The following is a 21,996-nucleotide window of genomic DNA, read 5'->3' as shown; positions in this document are numbered from 1 at the left end:
GGATTTGACCTTACTTCTCTTTTGCTATTCTTTTTCATTATTTATTAGAGACCACCACATCATAACTTTTATATAATAGTCTGAGAACATTCTCGTAATGTGTTAGTTCAATAATTGTTGTCTAATACATACTCATACATTTAACTCTCGTTTACCAATGACAACATCTTATCACCTGGTCTTGACATACAATTGTTGCTTGGCTAGTGACAATTCAAGAATAATCATAAAGACATCATTATTATACAGTTTATTATAATAGAATTGCCTTTATAGATAAAACAAAGTTATTTCATGAAAAACCCTTAACACACTATATGATCTATCTCAATCATCATAAAACCATGCAACTGGTTTTGCCTGCGTATTTTATAAGATAAAATAGAATCTCGATAATCAAAACTGAGCTTTGAGTAACATAATGGCAACATCTCCAAATCTTGTTAAGAGTCAAAATTTTGATGATCTTAAAGAAAATTTTGACAATAGATTAATTTGTATTAACATATAAATAATACCAGAAAAAGAGAAGGATGAGAAAATTACAAGTGCATGTAAGACCTACAACCTATTACTCGAGCAACGGGAAAGCAGCCATTAAAATCCTCAACCGTGCATACAAAGATCTTAAGCTATACAATTCAATTATAAAAAAAAATACCCACAAAAGAAAACAGAAATCAAATGACAAAATTATAGCTGCATGCTGTTGCCTGTGACTTGACATTGTAAGTCCAGCTTAGCATGTCAGTGGCGGCGGCAACAGCATCGGCAGCTTTTATAAAAGTGCTGACAACCAGCTGAAGGAATATATAATTGTCAACATAACCAACACTGAGCAGGCGAACTTGCTCGATTGCAATGGCAGGCAGATGTGGCTGACCTACCTCGCCATCCATCAGTCTTTTTTTTATGGTAATGGAGAACAAGGTCTCAGCGATTTATTCATGGTGTTTTTTTGTGTATCCAACGTCTCCTGTATAAACCTGGAGCACTGTTATACAACCAACCAGTCATTTTAACTAATTATAAATAGACCAATTTTTTCAAACTAATAGAGCATGGTTGGAAAACCTTACTCTCAGAAGCTTTGAGTTTGGTTCAATGGATCATAATCATAGGCATCACCGGCTTTGACAAAGCGTCCCTTCACACGCTTTCTCACATCAGCCCTTGCTTTGCGAGATGCATATCTCACTCGCTTCTCAAACCTGTCATGCAACAAGGACGAAGTTAAAACATATAAACTCCTTGAACAGATGGAATAATTATATACTAAAAGACTGAGGGTTTCAACTTGCAAACGAGACTCGCGGTAAATAAAACATTAAGACCAAGAGCTTAGAATTTATATCAATCAACTTTCTAAATGAATTGTTGATAAATATACACATATGAAGACTCAGGAATGCAAATCAACATTCCTTACTAAGGCCAAGAGCACCACAGTGACATGAAATCCTTCAATGGCATGAATAGTAACTAAACTGCACAGTATACAGATTAGGACACCGAGAAACAATTATACTACTAAGAAAAAAAAAGTTAAAACGATTTAAATATATTTATCTGGAGCCAGCATGTCAGAGTTTGTTGTTCTGTCTTGTATAGAAAAGCACACAATAAATTGAAACTAGAAGGCAAATACAAAAAGTCCTCATGAGAGAAGTTAGAAAGAGCAATAGAGCAACAAGAATGAAGACATGATTATGTACTTAGTTTGTACTAAATTGACATCCGCGGAACTATAAATTTAGAAGCAGGGAGGAATTAAAAGGAAGACCAGTAAGTTCCAGAAATTTGTAAAGCCATCAACCTAATAGACATGTCAGGTGACACGTTTCCTTATATGGGTTATTGGCATATGCTTACTTCCGTGTCTTCTTCTTTTCCTTGTAACGCATTACAGCATTGCTTCGAGTTGATGATTGGAAGGAGCTCTCAGTACATGGAGGGCACCAAGGAGGCTCTCCCATGAGAAGCATTGATGAAGCCCCACAATCTTGGTAATCTGCTCCGCTACTCTCTCCAGTAAGGCCAGAAAATGAGAGGCTTGAATGAGCCTGCCTTCCAGTGAAACAAAGCACTGAATCGGTTTTATTGCTCATCACAGAATCAGCAGATGCCCCATTGCTGCATGCTGGCTGGATTGCGTTGACAAGTCCAACAGATGAGCCCTGCACAAAAACATTCAGTTACTGACCATAAGAACATTTACCAAGAACTTGATATTCTCAGGGGCAGGCATTATTGAAAGTGTGATTCGTAAGGAAGACAAAACAAGCATGTAACTCCAAGCACATTAAATTGTCAATGCTGTTAAGCAAACTGTTGTCACATACATAATTTACAAGAAGAAAATTCATTAATTACCAAGATGACTCTGAAAGATCAAATGCTAACCTATTTGTAAACTTGAGGAATCAATAATCTCATCATCAATTATGGCTATTGATCAACTCTGTCAAAAGAGTAATCACAATTTGCAATGAAGACTCTGCAAATAGGACAATAAATTTTCTTTCGGTACATAAATCATGTCTGAACTTGTTGTTTTCCTATAAATACTACAGAACCGAGTAGAAAAGGGATATGCATCTTTGATCACCATGCAAACTGCAAAATGAAGATGTAGAAAGATGACAAGCTTTGGTGTGGTAAATTTATCACGTCAAAATTGAAGATTCTTGGTACCGTATCAGACCTTTCTCCATTTTAAATTTGGCAAGGAATACTTCCATTTTCAAATTGAGAAAAAAAATGATAACCGAAAATATAGTAATTGCTCTACATCATAACACAAAAAATATTCTAGAAAAATGACAATACTATCATCAGAAAAGACAATTCAGACACCACAAAGAAAGATCAAAAGAGGAGAGAGAACCTCAGCAGCCACAGCACCACGACAGTCAGAATCAGCAGCAGACAAGTCATTCGTCCTGAATAAGCTGTCAATTCCACCACTCTCAAAAAGTTCTTCTGAGTGATTGAGAGCTACTCCAAAGAGTTCTTCATAATTATCAAGGTTCAAATCAACTTCATCCATGTTGAAGTCATCGTAGAGATCATCTTCACAAAGCGATGGACGTTTTGTTTGAGGGCAGGATACCTACAAGTTAATAAAGTAGAAATTAGCAAATGTTCCCAAAATGGAATAAATTATTCTAATCACTCTTTTTATGAATAAAATGAAATCTTGATAACTTCCAAGATAACCTCGGCCCAGACAGGTGGCATTAGCATACAATCCAGAAAGTCATTTGAGTGTGTAAAATAAGTGTCTGGAGTCCAAATTTAGAAACACATGGCACATATAGGAAAAGATGACAAATATAATAAAGGATGAGGTTATTGATTTAAAAATCATATGCCTCACTAGTTTTCTGCAATATCACCCTAAAACTTAAGTTGCTCTAAAAGATACTTTAGATGGACCTTTGATTTCCACTATAAAACATAATCAAGAAAGCAAGGAACAAAATCAGTATAAGTTCTTCTGCCAAAGGAACTAATCTCGAAAAAATGATGTCACTTTAACCTCAAGCTTGTTCCCTAAGCAGAAAGAACAGTTATCACTGAGCATCTGCTGTTATATTTTTCAACATAAAGCACAACAGAAGAATAAATTGATCTCGAAATGCTTATCATATTTCTTTGATACTGCCCCATGAAACTCAAATAACAAGGGCTCGAAAGTACCTCAATAACAGTTATCTTGATTCTCTAATGATAAATATTCCTAATTCGTCATTTACCTTGGGCAATGACGTATCAGTTACTCCAGCTGGCTGATCTAGAGCTTGTGGTGGAGATCTTAGTTCCAGAATTGAAGAAGACCCATCCCAGCCACTTCCCATATCCGCATTATTGTCATTATTAACTTCTGCAACACCAGCACTATTCTTATTCTGGCTAACGGTGTTCCCTGTAGGGCCCCAGGAAGTCGTTTCAATATTCTCAGTGATGCTCATTAGACCTAGTTCCTTCTCACAAGTAGATTCACCCGGTGAAGGGGACTGCCAAAAAAAGGGCCATAAGGAAGAAAGTTCCGCAGATGACGGACAACCAGAGTAACAATTGATTGTTTGCCTCTTATGTGTCGAATTTGAGGTAGATGTACCATGACCTATCCAATCACAGTTTTCGCATAGGGAAACCCTTTCCTCTGTACATCTAACCAAAGCAGGCTGTGAATTGCATCTCTCACATAATAATGTTCTTGAATGGCGTCTCGACAGTGCATTAGCAGAATGGACATTTCGATCACATGATAAACATAAACACGCTGCATCAGACCGGCAATATACCACAGGCCTTTGATGCCCACAGAAATCGCAATTGTAACCCATGTTTGCAATCACAGCACTCCACCACAACAAAGCCTAAAACTTTTCTCCAAAAATTTACGGACTATAAGCAGAATATATATAAACCATGGCAAGTAGCTTCTCCATGATCCCCGACTCTGCTATTTCTTCGTGCACTTCAATACCTGTAACATATAGGGAAAAGAAAGGTCGCTGTTACAAGGGAACTCAGTTTACTTTTGATTTAAAAAGCAAGCGAAACCAACAAGAAAAATGGAATATCAAAATGGATAGTTCCATTTACTTCAAATTTGCACATAAATTGATGATAGCAACAGGGTCAGTAACATGGAAGTGATCACATGAAACAGCAGTGATTAAGGGTAAACATTTCCATTTTTCTATATGTCAGCCAAAAAAGTGAACAGTTTGAAGCACTCAGAATTAAATAAAAGATAATTTATTGAATGTGTAAACGTACAAACACCAAATTTTAGAGAGTCATCCATGACGACTACAACAGTCGAGATAAAATAAGAAAATAAAAGGGAAAAAATGAAAAGAAAAAGAAAAGGAATATCCATTTCAACACTTCATGAAAAGCAAAAAGCAGAGGAGCAAGCATTCCTAGAACAGAATTATAAGAAAAAATAATTACATTTTAAAGAATGTAAAAAAAAAGTACCAGAAATCAAATAAAATAACCAAAAAAAATGAGTAAAATTTTATCATAAATCAAATGGAAAATAGAACTTTTAAGTTTAACCCGCATAATTAAACTCCATAATCAAAACAAAATTACACAACACGAAACAGATTAAGTTTTGAAAATATAAGGATCTTATTCAAACCAAGAGACCCAGAAATACTAAACCCAAAGATAAAACTAAATCTAAAACCCAGAAATAAAATCAAAATCGAGTGAAGACAAAAATAAAAAATAAAAGACCCAGAAAGGAAAATCAGATTAAAAACTAAAATAGAAAAAGAAGAAGAAATATACCGTGAAAAAACCAAAGAAGATGGTGACACTAGATCGGTCAGTAGCAGTGATAACAAATTTGAAAATTTATAGAAAAAGAAAAAAAAAAGGAATTACCAACGAGAAACCCTTGAACAAAGAGCTTTCCAGAATCTCTCTCTCTCTCTTGCTTTTTCTCTGTTTTGAGTTAATGAAAAGTGTAAAGAGATAGAAATTGGTGGGCGCATACGGGAAATGTGATGACATAAGCTGATAAAAAGCGCAGAGAGAGAAAATAAAAAATGTTATGAAAATTAATGTAAAGGGTAAAATGGGAAAATAAAAGTGGGGCCTTGTCCTTTTCAATCATGAAAAGGGAAAGTCAGGCCCTGCCTTTTACTTGGTCCCTCCTATAATTAAAAAATTATATTTTATAAAATATTTATGTTAAAAAGTAGAAAGAAGGACTACGTAGTATTAAAAAAACTAGGAAAAAAGTGAGAACTACAACCATACCAATGGTGGCAATAAAGATTTCACATACAACTACATACATACAAACTAGAGTCATTCAATTATAACATATTCAAGGAAGATCAAGTGTGAAAGTTGCTTCTAGCATGAGCATTGATATCAAGGTTTCTCTTTCAAAAGACATGTGTGAGAGTCCTAGCATCAATAGATATTAAGTATATAAATAGAAGAAGGATTAAACTTAGAAGTATTATGTAATAAATTTATCATGGTAGTTGCATCCATTTTGGCTTCAATTTTCTTGATGTTATGATGAATGGCTAAAGAAACCATTGCGAAGAGTTCATGATTCTCCCACAATGTTAGTAGCAAATGGAATGTGTTGTTAAAATCTTATGATCCCTTTTTCTCTATGGTCTTTTATTCGATATTTACTTATACATGCGCACGAAAAAATAAACCGCACACTAAACGATAAAGCTCAATGATATTTTCATAATTCAAATCAATATAGTACAAGTATATATATACATCAATACGAACATTCTACTCTAATCTAATTCAAGTCAAATCACATACATATTCATATCAAAACTTTCATGATCACATAACTTGCACATATCTATTTTGTACTTCAATTCATTACATAAGCGTCTAAACATACAATTCATACTATGAACACATGAACTTGTCATATCATCTTTCATTCATAAGCATATCTATTGGATTTGGTGCCTTGAGTGTGGTATATTTTTTTTGTAAACTTGTAATTTTTCCAAATAGATTGGTTAATAAAACAAATTCATGGGTTACATTAAAACAAAATTAGAAGAGAAGAGAAGGATAGTGATGAAGTTGAGAAAGAAATGGAAGAGAAGCAAAAGAGAAGGAATTTTTGTCAATTTCATATTAACTTTACTTGTATCCCTATTAGTTGAGCTGAAAACATTATAAATGAAATACATAACATGTGAATTTTAATTAAAATAATAGAGATAGAAAGTAATTGATAAAGTAGGATAGTGAAAGAGAGAAATGAATATGATATCAATATGTAAATATAAATGACTAAATTGAATAATAATCAAAAGTATAATGATTATGTATGTTTAAATGTAAGTTAATGCAAATAACCCTGAAAAAAGAAAATATCATCACTAAAACAGTTTCTGGACAGTAACAGTGGTTCAACTTTGAAAAATTCACCAAAAAATTGTAAAGATCTATTTAGAAGTTGAATTAAATATGAAATTAAATCTTATTGAGTCTAGTTTTTCATAAAATAAACAGTGTAAGTAATAGAATTGTAGATTATGAGATATCTTAATTCTTATAAGACAAGGTCAGAATGAATTTAGGTTCCCTTGTTCTGACTTTGAAAAATCGTTACAAATTGTACAAAAATGTTTAGGAGATGAAATCTATATGCTTAAAATATTGACGAGTCTATTTTCAAGAGAAACAAATGAAAACATAATGTGAGTCTTGCACTGAAAGATAAATAATTTTTAGTGGAGAAGGTTCAAAGTTGTCTAGCAATAGAACAGGGAAAAATTTAAAGAATTTACTGTATTAATTGACTTAAGTGAAAATTCTGAAATTTTTATGATAAAATTTCATTGAGTCTAGTTTCAAGAACAATAAATGAATCTTAATTTGGAATATTGTAGACCAAGATATAAATAATTTAGTGACTGTTATCCAAGTAGATAGCCTTTCTAAAATTATACATGTTATTAGTGAAATCATAATTAATGTTACCTACAAGCTTGCTATGCTCAAAATCAAAGGTTCATATATATATATATTTATAAATATACATAAAGGTTGTGAAATGCTAAGAAATTGTTATAAGTGAAAGATTTGCTAATGTATACAAGAGTAGTTTAAACGATTTGTTAAAGCATTAAATAAATAATTGTTATATAATGTATGAATGGACTTATTTGTAAAACTTTAATAGTTGTGTAATCTTATAATTTGATTGAGAATCATATGGTGTTGAAATTGGGAGTACATGCATATGAGTAATAGTGAATTATATGGTATAGTGATTAAATTGTAAAAAAAAAGTGTAACTATGGTATTTTAGTAGAATTGTATGATGCTAAGATTTGAGAATAGGTTATATGAAAGAATGATTTGGTGAACGAAGTAAAAAGTGAAATAGGAAGTCGGTACTAGATTGTAACAAAAATTGAAAACATGGAGAAATTGATAAAACAGAGTGCATGTCGCGACTACCCAAGTTAGACGATCACATCGAAGGTGTAGATCCCGACGTCGCATCTGAAGTTTGAAGTGCAACACCCTTAACCCGTTTCCATCGTCAATTTAAGGTTATAGAGTATTACTAAACAATCAGAAACATTTGAACATTATGTCATTCAATATTACAATCACATCATAAAATATTCATACGCATGCATATTGTCATTGAATCGAGCTCTCGAGGCCCTAAGAATAACTTAAAAACAATTTGGGACCAATTTGAAATAGTTTGGAAAGTTTAGGAAAAATATGCAAAATTTGCAAAACAGTGGTCACACGGCCGTGTGGCTAGGTCGTGTGCCTCATACGGCTGAGACACACGGCCGTGTTTCAGGCCATGTAACTGTCGAACTAGGGACACATGGCCATGTCCCACCCCGTGTCCTCACCCGTGTAACTCTTTGAGTAGGGTCACACGGCCGTATCACACGCCCGTGTGCCAGGCCATGTAACTCATTGACTTGCATCCTAAAGAACTCATCTGATGACACACGACCTTGCCACAAGATCGTGTGTCTCACACGACTAAGTCACACGCCCGTGTCTCAGGTCGTGTGGACCTAAAATAAACCTTAAACAACAAGTTTACCAATTCAAGCTTACTTGAACCTTAAGTAATCCATTTACCAGCCAAAAGACCTATTCAAAGTGACATTAAACAAGCTAAAAATATGTTAAATCGACCATCTTAAGTGCCTAACCAATGTATCCTTATTGATACCACAATTATATACAATTATACATCAAAATGAATCATCATTCATAACTTATCAATTCACAAAATTTAACATCTAACCAATGTGCCTATCATAGACACCTCAAACACAACATTCCATTAACACATATCATACATTTGCATTAAAACATCTTACCTCATTCACATATATCATATAAGTTGATTATTTGCACTTAAGATCATACTTAACATTTTACATATCCAAAACAATAGTAAAGACATACAAGCCTATTACATGCCATATAATCCTAAAAGAACGTTCCAAAAACTACTGAAAATTAGTGGATAGTGTGACTTGAGTTTCAATCCGACCATCCAACCTTCAATGTATCTACAAGAATAGATATAACACAAGTAAGCTCATTGAAGCTTAATAAGTTTGACGTACTAAAACGATAAATCTTACCAAAGTAAGTACAACAAATCAAATAATAATACAACCATATGTGTTCCCTGTCATCCACAATCTTAACCGATGAATTGTAAAATTCAATTCAAAACTCAAATACATGACAAAAATATCAAAATCACTAAACAAGTTACCTTATTGAGATTTACAGTCTGATGAACGACCTACGGATAAGAGTACATTGTTATTCCAACCGAAACACACTAGATACTCATAAGAACTAATCCATCCGAAAACACACCAATGCTCATAAGAGCTAATCCATTCGAAAACACACAATGGCTCCGAAGAGCTAGCCCAACTTAAACACACCAAAACAGGAAGTATAACACGAGAGTTCACAACAAATGATGAACCTCAGTCTACTTGGAAAACATATATATATCACTCCACAACAATGTCCACTCCAATCCCTCATAACACACCATTTCTCGATTGTACTTTATCCCGCGTTCAATTCGATCCAAGTATTGAATTTCAACAATTTTTTTTCAAATAACTTTATACCATTATAATCAAATATATCTATCAAATCACATTATATCATCAAATATTTCATATAGATGTTAAATTATAAACTGTACCAACTTACCTGGACTAAATTGTAGTAGTTGTAGAAGTTTAGGGACTATTTTGTAATTTTTCCTTTTCCACGAGTATCATCTGAGTCTTGATCTAAAATGTAAAATTCCTCAATTATTAGCTTACATTTCGGATTACAATTCATTTTAGATTTTATACCCTTTTTTAAATTTGCACAAATACCCCTAACTTTTACAATTTTTATAATTTAGTCCCTTAACCCAATAATCATCGAATTAACTGTTTTTTTCTCAAATAAAAATGATAGCCGAATATACTAGGCCCTTAAAAAATCCCTAATAAACATCAAATTCACCATCAAAGCTTAAAATTTTGACATTTTCATAATTTAATCCCTAAATCAAAATCTAACAAAAATCACTTCACAAAATCACCAAATAACACAATCAAAGCTTCAAATACATAATTCTCATAAAAAGACATTCAAGATTCATCAACGAAAACTTCTAAAACTTTTAACAGATTCAAAAATGAAGGTACGAGCTAGCTGGACCTAGTTATAATGATCTCAAAAACATAAAAACTAGAGAAACAAACTTGAAATGGACTTACATGCAAGAGACAAAAAATGGCCAAACCTTCAAGCTAAGTTTCCATGGTGCTTTCGGCTATGAAGAAGAGAGAATGAAGAAGAAATGTCTTTTACTTCATTTAATTTTGTTTTGATTTCATAATATTTACCATTTTGCCATTAAAACATGTAATATTTAATAATTTACATCCATAATGCCGTCCAATGTAAATGATTAGGGTCTAATTACAACATAAGTCCCTCCTAAATTAGTAATTAAGCTATTTTATCACCTAAATGTTATAATTACTATATTTTTCACTTTTACAATTTAGTCCTTTTTTTCTTTATTTAGCTATCTAAACGTTAATATTTCTGGACCAAATTTTAATACGACTCTGTAAATATTCTATAAATAATATTTAAAAGTTAACACGATAGAAATTTGTGGTCCCGAAACCACTGTTCCGTCACCACTGAAAATCTGGTTGTTACATGAAAAGTTGGCAAATAGATCCTAAATGGCCTATAAACTATTGAAAGAGCTAACAAAAGCTCGAATAAAACTTGGAATGAAATCGAGAACTTTATATTAACTCAAAATTGTTATGTTAACTTGAATAGTAAGAGTATTTGAACTAAATTTCTCTGAAGTTGCTTTGGTAACGAATGTAACATTCCAGTGCCCGAACCCGACAAATGGGTCGAGTATGAGGGTGTTAGAGGACAAATTTTAAAATTTTAAAATTTTGAATGCATGTTTTTGTGTATTACTAATAATTTTTAATGTTGGTTACATGTGATTGTATATATTTATTTATATATTTTACTTTTTGGTATTGTGCAATTAAAAGGTTAATACTCACACTCACAAACAACCCACACCCACTAAATTTAAATACCCAAATATTTTTTTATTTTATTAAATAATATATTTATATTTCATGTAATTAATGTAAAGTAATATTATTCAAATGATTGAATATAATTAAGATTTATTAACTATTTTAAGGTTATGAACTTTAAATCATAATTAAACTCTAAATAAAGATAACAATCAAATAAATTATCAATGATTTTTTAGCTACTAAATGAATAGTTTTAAGTTCGGCCTCACTTTGGTAGAGTTAATTTTATGTCTACTCATTTATCTTTGTTAGGCTTTTCTTTCTCTATTGTTTCTGTGGTGTTCTACTCTGCTGATACAGAGATGTTTTATGTTTTCTCGATCATTTTATGAATATATTTTACTGACAAAAAAAGAGAGAGAAAAGAATGAAACTACTTAAATATTGAACCATAATGCATCTAATAATACCAATAAAAAATCAAATTTAAATAATTTAAATCACAATAAAAGTATTATTTATCATGAATATAAAACATAACCTAAACATTCATAAAATATTCTTCTAATATCAATATGTATTAATATAATAAATAATAATTTTTTTTTCAATTTAAAGAAATAAAGTCATACAATAAAATCTTTTTGTAAATCGGAAAAATTGCTCTGATATAAGTATTCAATGGTAATTCAAGTTTATTATAAATATTAATAAACTTACCTCTACTCCATTTACGACAATATAAGTCTTCTCTTTGTGAAAAATTCTTTGACATTTGACACAACCACCACTAAAGATTACAATTTGAATGTTAGTTTCCTCAAATTTGAATAAAATAAATTTAAAATATAAGTATAATATTATTATCTCATTATTAATTAAAATAATATTTCATCTCTTCTCGATATCATTGTCATTCGAATATGACTCAATTAGTACTTTCTCTTCGAAAAATCATTACTTCAATACTTCATTATTTTAAATATATTAAATTTGAACCTATGTCATCTGGATATTAAACCCTAACAACTACGCTAATAAATCTTGGCCTAAAATTAGTAATATTTAGAACAAACCGGACCAACTAATCAAACCAAGGTACCATTTTGAAGAATGTCATTAGACCAATTGAATCGATACAAACTGATTGAACTAACTAAAAAATTGATTGAATCGACAATTGAATCAAACCAGTCATACCGGCAAACTGATAACTTTAACCATTTCAACCACTAACCTAATTCTAAAAACATTGTGTAAAGCTATCTATTTATTTATGTTAGATTTAGTTTTAACGAGACATCAGTCGGGGTTGAAGTAGATCTTTCCAAATTCTGGTGTTGAATTTTCATGTCTGTTTTCATTTATGAGAAGTGACATTCGTGAATTTCATAGCCGATTTCTTTAGGAGCAAAAGCAAAAAGGTAGATCTCCATCTACACCTTATTGTCGATAATGATGAAACAAATGAGTCTTTTGTACGAAGCAAACACCTTTTCCTCCTCCTCCTCCTCCTCCTCATCTGACCTAAAATAGCTTAGAAAATCATTCTCACACGCTTGTTTTTTCTTCTATGTTTCCCTTTTTGGATTAATTATTTTCCCTCCACAATACGACCACACAGTGTAGGTAGAGGTGTCCATAGGTCGGGTATGGTTCGGGCCAGATCTAACCAAAACTTTAGGCCCGTTTGCTAGATCGGGACAATGAGCCTAAAATTTTGCCCAAGCCTAGCCCGGATAAAAATGCTAAAACCTGAGACCAGCTCAGCCCGTATTAATTATTATATATATATTTTAAAAATAATACATCAAAAATACTAAAAATATTAAAATAATTTTTTCCCAACAAATTGAAAATAAAATTGTAAAAAATATGTATACTTCAATAACATTAAGTTAGGTGCAACTTAACGAGCAAATGCATCTAAAATAGTAACAAAATTAATAATAAAAAAGAGTTATACAATGCAAATAATAATAACAAAATAGTGAAAAAAAGAAATCAGTAAAAAAAACAACAGGTTTTCTTTTTGCATATTCAGGCTGGGCTAGACTCAGGCCCAAAAAGCCTTAACCGAGGCTCGACCTATTTTCAAAATGGGTCTTATTTTTTTTTTGTTTAAACTCATTTTTCAAAACTATATTTTTATCCAAATTCTCTCACTTTTCAAGCTCAGCTTGGCCATGAACATGTCTAGGTGTAGGTAAAATACTGATTATTAATATTTTGGGACCTGGAGACATGGGCGACTAGGCTTCCTTTGGTTTGAGGTTTACAGCCAGTGAGGTGTGTTTTCAAGGAAAATATGGTGCCAAACTCACTGCTGTGCTGTTTGGTTTAGGGTGTTAGTGCAGTGAGTTTGCTTCTCCACCACACTGGTCAGCTGATTTTCAGCTGGAGATTTCAGCAGCAGTGGAGGGCTAAACTGATCTGTTGGCACTGTAACAGACAAAAATACCCTTATTTTTATTTATTATTTTACCATTTTATCCTTGAAAATTAAACTAATTTCTTTCCCAATCTGCAGAAAACCCTGCTCTTCAACTCATGCTCTTCAATTGACACTCTTACAAAACCCCACCAACAACAAGCAGACTCAAAGAAGCTCTATTTTTTGACTCATCCTATCAATCTTGTTCTCAATCAATCTTGTTCTCAACTTTGATCTGGTAAGTCAAAACCCTTCTTTTTCCACTCTATATATGTGTTTGAATTGTATCAAAGTAGTTTCTGTTTTTCCTTCTCACATTGTTCTTAGCTAAGAAAATAATAACTATACTACTTTAATTGTTTGTGCATGAGGTAGAAATATTAAACTATAAAAGGCTTCCTTCTGACCACATATACTAACATCCTGAAGGTAGAAATATTAGGATTTTATTAGATAATGGTAGAAATATTTTTAGCTTCATCTTTCCTGCTTTGCATAGAGCACTAATTAAGTGACTCCTACAAATTGCACAAGGTCCAACAGAAAACATGAAGGAAAGTAAAAATCAATTATGAATTAATGATCTACAACTAGTTTTACAGCCCGTACGGGAATGGAAACAAAAGAATGACAAGCAACATCACAAATTACATCCACAACTTGCTTTCGAACATTTTCATCATAGTCTAAAAGCCGATCACATAGGGCAGTTAGAAAATTTAGAACAATGTCAAAATTAGCGAACTAACATAAATAACTATATATTTTGAGAAAACAAAAATCAAAAGAAACTCACAGATTATTTGAGGAGCCTCAGGTCTAGAGGGATCTAACAACAGACAGATCTTAACATGTTCGAGGACAGACATTCTAACATCGACAACTCTATTAGTCAACCTCTTCAAAAATTCTGAAAATATTGGCTGAAATGCTTCACATATATTAGCACCAGGTAGCACCAGGCAGAGCAAAAATGGATCCAACCAATCTCACAGCTCTCAAACGAGTGTCTAATTGATCAGCCTGCATATATTAGAATTTATAATTTATAAACCTTAGAAATTGTCAATCAACTCCAACCATAGAAATTGTCAATCAACTCCAACCATCTTTGAACTCATTTTCCAAACTTAAGACTAAACTATGACAAATCCATAATAGGAAGGAAAGAAAAAGAAAAAGCCCCCATTTTCGCAAAGGCTGAACCTAAACTCTCCAAAACCACAAACATTTCATCCTCAAAAAGATTATAAGAATTATTTTAGAATATACAAAAATTCTCAAAAACAAAAAATAAATATGTCTTCACATGGACGACAAAATCTTAAAGCAGTTAAGTAATTAGTAGAAATGAAAAAGAATTTTTGTGTTCATACCAACAACTCTCTTGTGAGGTATGGGACAATACCTGACAGAATCTGAGGAGCACAATGATAAATGCCATGGATAACTTCATGATAGTCAATTTCACTTTTTATTAATTGATTATCTCCAGACATCACTGAAATAAGAATCTGTTTTATGCCAGCTTCAAGTTTTTCTGAACACTGCTCTATGACATTCATAGCAAGTCTCCTGGAAGCTTGAGTAACACCCTGAGATTATAGATTCTAGAAATCAATTTCCTTCAGAATTATAATTCCTAGGGGATAAATATAAGCAGCCATACAATTTGTAAGCAATAAGCCAATAGCAAATATGAAATTCTTACACTTTTATTACGACCTAATGCAAACAATATAACAAGTAAAAAGTCATCTCAAACATCTTCACTCTCTTTTAACACCACAATCATGATTGTTTGCATAGCTGATAAAACACTTTCTGGATGATCATCCCTGCAATATGTAGTTAACATCAGTCCTCCAGTCCAAGATAATTCAAAACATACAGGAAAATGATTTAAACAACATGCAGATTCTTACTATAAAAACAACTTAAGGGAAGATGAAACTTTCAAGTACCAACCCAACCACAAGACAGACATGCACACACAAATAGGTATGCTCAAGATACTACAATGAACAAAAAGAGGTTGCAGGCATATCTTAGCCACTGCACTAAAGTGAAATACTAAGACCAATATCATGTTGTACCATAAAGCCATTTCAAAATTCTACATTCAACAAAAACAAAAGCACTCATGTTACATGCAACGCATACTTTTTGGTAAGCAGAACCGATGAGTAAACGGTTCTTGACATTAAATAAATAATGGAATAAAACATTAAATAAATAATGGAATAAAACATACCTTACAACAGAAAAAAATGTACTGAACATTTCATTAACCAAATCATCACATTCAAGATCCAACATCACAACACATGATCTATATTTCGCAAGAGTCTCCAAAATTACAACTATCCTTCTAAATGATGGACCATCGGTGTCGCTCAAACCATTGAAAGTGGCAACAATCAAGTTAAAAATATCCTGTTAGGCAAAATCTCAGAACTTCTCATCAAATCCAAAAGCTCCAACCCTTTATTAGCAAGGCCAAATCTACAATACCCACGAACCAAAATCCCAAAACTAAACTCATTCAGCAAGCAACCTTTCTTAGGAATTTTATCAAACAACTATCGGGCAAGCATTTAGAGACTAGCCAAGGGTAGCTTCCAGAAGGGCCGGCCTGGTGGTGGATTAACTCCACTGTGGATGCCCTCAACGCAGTAAGAAATGGAGCCACTTCCCGGTGAAGCTCATCCATAAAGAGATAAAAAAAGGAAAAAGCCACTTTAGACAGAATAAGAAAAAAGACTATTCGCGTGAAAATAAACAAATGGATCCTTACTTTACTTGTTTCGGGGTTATAGTAACAAGTGGGAGAGAAAGAGTAGAGAAAAAAACAAAATGAATGTAAACTCTAGCACATATAGAATGCATAATAATAAAAGAAGATTTCAACTTTCCACCTTCAGTCTCGGTGGTCGCATACCAGAAAAAAGAAAGGATACCAATGAAGCTTACCATTAATGACTAGTTCGAACACCAGGAGCAGTCTGATCCCTTATTTGATCAGATAGTCAGCTCTTAGAAGAAAGAAAAGCAAACTTGAAAACTGCAGTACAGAGCGCAACGTGTCCTGCCTCTCACATGCAGTGGACACATATACAAACATACATATAATGTGCATAAATGTATATAGAAGTGAAAAGTTTAACAATAGTAATTCAATGGAAATAAAGATATAATAGTGCAAATGATAATAAATATGATAGTGAATACAAAATTAATAAAACTAATATATAGTGAAAGTAACATTGACAACTCATATTAAATAAACATATCAGTGCTTGTAGCCAAAGGCCCAAAGCCCCTGTATTTATTTGACAGAAACATGAAGAAATTGTATTGTAGAAATTGTATTGCAGATCTTTTTTTAATTTTATCAGTTTGCCCCAGAGACTTAAGTCTGATATCCATATAAATATGTCTTGTGTCCAAGAGAATCAGAAATGGAGTAAATATGAGACTTGAATATTATATTTTTGTTGCATTCATTTCCCCTTTTTCCATTAAGTTGAAGCTTTCAATTAAGGTGCTAGTAAACTTAGGCTGTAAAGTGTTTTTTTTTTTTGGGTGTGGCTAGATAAAGATTAGCATGGGGAGATGTCTAATATAACTTATAGACTATGTAATACCCGATTTTGGCCCGGGTAAATGGCCCAAATTACAAAAGGGCCAGTAAGGCCCAAAATGAGCAACGGCCCAAACAACAGTGACCCAGGAACGCCAGAAACCCTAGGGTTTCTAACCTTTGCGCCGCAGCCACCTAACTCCTCGCGCAGCCAAGATCCGATTGTACCTGCACATCAAGCATCAAACAACAAAAAAAGGAAAGGAAATCAAATATTTACAGAATCAAATCAAACAAATTCATTTTTATTCTTATTTCGGCTATAAAAAAGCCATCAATACACTGTAATATAGGGGGGAAATCGAAAAAAAGAGGGGATTCAGTGTAAGGGGATACAAAGAAAATACAGAAAAAAATATTGATAGGAGAGAGATATAAAATTTTTTGAATACAAAAGGTGATTTTCCATTTTATTTACTCAGTGTTCATCATTCTTAGTTTCGTTTTGTTTTTTTTTCTTTTTTCCTTTTTGTTTTATTTATTTATTTTTCGTTTGAAGTATAAAGAAAGGAGGAAGAGACTTACTTGGTCGCCGGAGTCGTCGAGCCAATGTCTTCTCCGTCGAAATCGGGGCATGAGCACTAGGCTTGAACGGCGGCGCAAAGAGTGGGTTAAAAAAAACCCTAGCAGAGCCACTGCTCTCCTTTAAAAAAAATAGAATGGTTTTCTAATGTTTTTTCTTTCTGTTTTGTTTATTTTTGAAGAAAGACAAAACGGCGCCGTTTTGGAGGAGAAGGGAAGATTTCCCTTCCAGCCCCTCTATGTAATTCACGCGTTTAATCTAGTCCTTTGGGCTTTATTTATTTACGGATTTACTCCAGATTTTTTATTTGCAGTTCAATTTAATCCTTTTTACATTTATCTTAAAATTAATTAATTTTAATAATGTAATTTTTTTAATTTTTATATGTAATTATTATTTACATGTATATTTTTATGTACATATGTATTATTATTTTTTTCAAACTAATATTTTTTTTCATATTTATATATATACACATATTTATTTTTGGTAATGTATTTATTATTTTAATCTATATATATTTTTTAAAAAATAAATATTCGTTTATGTTTATAAACACGTATATATATATGTTTTTTTTATTTTCAAAAATGCTTAAATATCTACTTATATTTTAACACATATTTTAAAATTTATATATATATATATATTTCTATACTTTTCTTTATTTTCACAAATATGTATTTTGTTTATATAAATTTATATATAAATTCATTTGCATTCTTCATAGTTTTAAATGTATATGTCATATACCTTTATTCTTTATTTTTTTTGTTTATTTTTTTATTTATTTATGTTTTCATTAATTTTTTTATCTTGCTCGTTTATTTAATACTTTGCATGTCATTAACTTTTTTCTCCTTTATGTATATCTGTTTCGTTTATTTATTTGTTTATATTATTTATATGCCATTATCATATTTATTATTATATTTGTTATTGTGACATTTATACATACAACATAATATTACATCATCTTTTTTACTCGATTTTAAAATATAACTTTTCAAAATAGGGATAATACTCGTATTTAGGATTTTTCAAGAAAATTGAGCCCTAACGTATTGGGTTCCGATTTTTTTGTAAAATCTAACAATCGAGGATTGCTCTTTAATCAAACAAAATAAAACTTATCATCGGGAATTCAATGTGTTGTGTCCTAACGTATTAGATGTGACACGTTGATTTCTCGAGATAAAGATTTTTTTAAAAAGGGAAATATTGAATGTTTGGGATTTTAAGAAATCATGCCCTAACGTATTGGGCTGCGATTTCTTCATAAATTTTAAACAATTAGATATTTTCTTAAATTTTATTACACGAGTTTTTGACTAACTCATCGTGAAGAGAATAAAATGTTGTGCCCTAACGCATTGGGTGTGATATTTTTTTTCTTTTGAGAAGGTCTTAATAAATAATTTAATTTAATTAAGAATCGCATTTTTTAAACTCTCGACTTCAAGACATTAATTAATCAATTTGATACTAATTTTTGGGCGTTACGAGGGTGCTAATCCTTCCTCGAACGTAACTGACTCCCAAACCCGTTTTTCTAAAAACTCGTAGACCAAAGTCGTTTTAGTTGATCCAATCACACCTTAATAAAGATTGGTGGCGACTCTCAATTTTTTCCATTTTTTAAAGTCGACAACAAAATTTTTATTTTTTTTCCAAAAATAAAAATGGTTTCTACAGACTATATATTTGCTCTATGCTTCTTGGTGAATGCTAGCACATTGACTGAATTATATCAATGACAATAGATGGTAAAGACACGAAATTTTGTGGAGGGAGATAGTAGCTTAGCAACAAAAGCTGTTTGGGATGATGAGCTGACGTTGATATTTTGTGAACTTTGCGTGAATGAAGTGAATGCCGGTAATAGACCGACAACTTATCTAAATTCAAAAGAATGAGAAAATGTCATTGCTCTTTTTCAAGCAAAAATACAAAAAAATATGGAAAACCTCAATTGAAAAATAAGTGGAATACATTAAAAAAGGAATGGAGGTTATGGAGGGAGTTGCTTAAGGAATCTACAGGTATTGGATGGTGTCCATCTAAAAAGACGGTCGATGCTACCGAAGAATATTGGGCTGCAAAAATACAGGTTAGTGTTCACTTTATCATTATTTTAATGCATAAAGTTTATTGAAATTAATAATTTACAATTATAAAAATCTTAGTATAACATTTAACATTTAACATGTTATGTAGGAAAATCATGATTTTAAAGGATTTAAGAAGAAAGGAATTGAACCACGATTGAATGAGTTAATGTGGCAAATGTTTGGTGGCATTGTAGCCACCGGAGAGAACGCATGGGCACCTTCGTCTGGTGTTCTTCCAAGTGGGGTTCCTATATGAGATGATGCGCCTAATGAGGGATTTGGTGATTTAGATGAACATAGTAACGAGAATGAAAGTATTCCTCCTGATGATTTACCATCAAACCCTTCTCATGAAATTCCTAATCGAAGAAAGCAAGCACTTGGGGCTGTACACGGTAAAGGAAAAAAATCAAGAAATACATTAACTACTCAGATTGAGAAATTGTGTGAGAGTATGGCTAGTCCAAAGAAGTCAGTGAATGAAATTATTGTCCCTCACTCTCAATATACTATTTCAAATGCAATGGATGCTTTGCGTGCTTTGGGAGATGAAATTCTAAAAAAAGATGAACTGTACTATTTTGCCACCAAAATGTTCCAAATACCGGTGAAACGAGAAGTGTTTTTGAACTTAGATCCAGATGATAGGGTTTGGTGGCTTCGACGTGAGTATGCTAAACAAAATCCAATTACATCATTTTCATCCTTGGTAGCAACATCCTCATTTCCCTTCCAACCATACCATCAACCACCTCCACCATAAGCTCCTTAGAATTATTATTGTAATATAACTATACTACTTTTTTATATGTAAAACTAATGTATGATACTTTTATGTTTGATATTTTTATGCTATGCTTTTAATCAAGTTTCTGTGTTGTATAGAATGTCACGAGATTTTAAAGGATTTATTTTCATTTGATTACTTTTTCAGGTTATGGATGAATTTAACAATATGTATAATAGTTTTGATATGAATTATGATACCCTTGAATTAAGTGAAGAAGCTCAACGAAGAATAGCCACAATTGTTACCCAAGTTGAGAACAAAAATTATCATGAAGAGGAAGAATATGTGTTAAGCAGTGTATTGGTACACCATGAAACTTATTTCACTATGCAACCACGTATGGATTCAAATTATACAGGTCAAATGTGGGTAGACGAAGTATTAAATGGGCATGATGATCGTTGCATGAATAGTTTTAGGATGCCAAAAGATATATTTCACAGCTTGTTGCATGATTTGCAAACAAATTATGGCTTAAAGAATGAGAAAGTATCGGCGATGGAGAAGTTAGCATTATCATTGTACATTCTTGGAAATAGATAATCAAATTCAAATGCAACAGAGCGATTTCAACGATCTGGGGAAACTGTTAGTCGAATTTTTACTGATATGTTGCATATATTTGCTCGAATGGGAATAGACACGATTAAACCCACTGAAGGTCAATTCGAGGAAATACCGAACCATATTCGACATGATACAAGATATTGGCCTCACTTTAAGGTAATATTTACACAATCTTTATATTTTTAAAATATAAATTATTCTAACTTTTATCTTATTACTTGTATTTATTTTAAAGGATTGTATTGGGGCAATAGATGGAACACACATAAAAGCATGCATTTCACCTTCTTGGCAAATACCTTATATCGGATGAAAAGGTGAACCAACTCAAAATATTATGGCAGTTTGTGACTTCAACATGTGCTTTATTTTTGCATTTCCTGGTTGGGAAGGAACAACACATGATAGTAGAATTTTTTTGCAAGCACTTAGAAAACAAAAGTTGAAGTTTCCACACCCTCCACCAGGTTGAACTTTAATTTTTTAATTACTTTTTACATAAAAAATATTAAAAATATTAAATTATTTTTAAACATGATATTATGTTTTACTTTTTTGTAGGAAAATATTATCTTGTGGATTCAGGATATCCACAAATGGCAGGTTTTCTAGGTCCATATAGAGGGAACGCTATCATTTACCTGATTTTCGTCGAGGTAATCATCAAGTATTTGAAAAAAAAGAAATCTTTAATCATGCCCATTCTTCGTTACGCTCTGTGATTGAACGAACATTTGGAGTGTGGAAAAAAAATGGCTAATATTAAGAGATATTCCAAGTTATTCATTCAACAAGCAGGTTTTAA

General features: G+C 32.1%; 1 protein-coding gene and 1 pseudogene across 4 annotated transcripts; both read right to left on the bottom strand.

The window, feature by feature from the left end:
• Positions 1–477: 477 nt before the first annotated feature.
• On the bottom strand, positions 478–5,559 carry LOC107916321 (zinc finger protein CONSTANS-LIKE 9). 4 transcript variants are annotated; one of them, XM_016845569.2, is made up of 6 exons: positions 5,410–5,559; positions 3,759–4,495; positions 2,888–3,112; positions 1,873–2,177; positions 1,080–1,211; positions 478–994 (listed from the first exon to the last, which is right to left on the bottom strand). In XM_016845569.2, exons 2-5 carry the CDS (start codon positions 4,350–4,352, stop codon positions 1,082–1,084), a joined length of 1,254 nt encoding a protein of 417 aa, XP_016701058.1. In that variant the 5' UTR covers positions 4,353–4,495; positions 5,410–5,559; the 3' UTR covers positions 478–994; positions 1,080–1,081. The 4 variants fall into 4 exon arrangements, with proteins under 4 accessions (XP_016701058.1, XP_016701049.1, XP_016701075.1 ...); XM_016845560.2 differs by having other exon boundaries at positions 5,314–5,521; XM_016845586.2 differs by having other exon boundaries at positions 3,759–4,486; positions 5,410–5,515.
• Positions 5,560–14,106: 8,547 nt separating this feature from the next.
• Positions 14,107–16,270, bottom strand: LOC107908504 (uncharacterized; annotated as a pseudogene).
• Positions 16,271–21,996: the final 5,726 nt, after the last annotated feature.

Source organism: Gossypium hirsutum, chromosome D08 (assembly GCF_007990345.1).
Source record: "Gossypium hirsutum isolate 1008001.06 chromosome D08, Gossypium_hirsutum_v2.1, whole genome shotgun sequence".
In the NCBI taxonomy this organism is placed as follows: Eukaryota; Viridiplantae; Streptophyta; class Magnoliopsida; order Malvales; family Malvaceae; genus Gossypium; species Gossypium hirsutum.
Note: the sequence above shows the minus strand (reverse complement) of the source record. Positions and strands in the feature narration are given on the sequence as shown.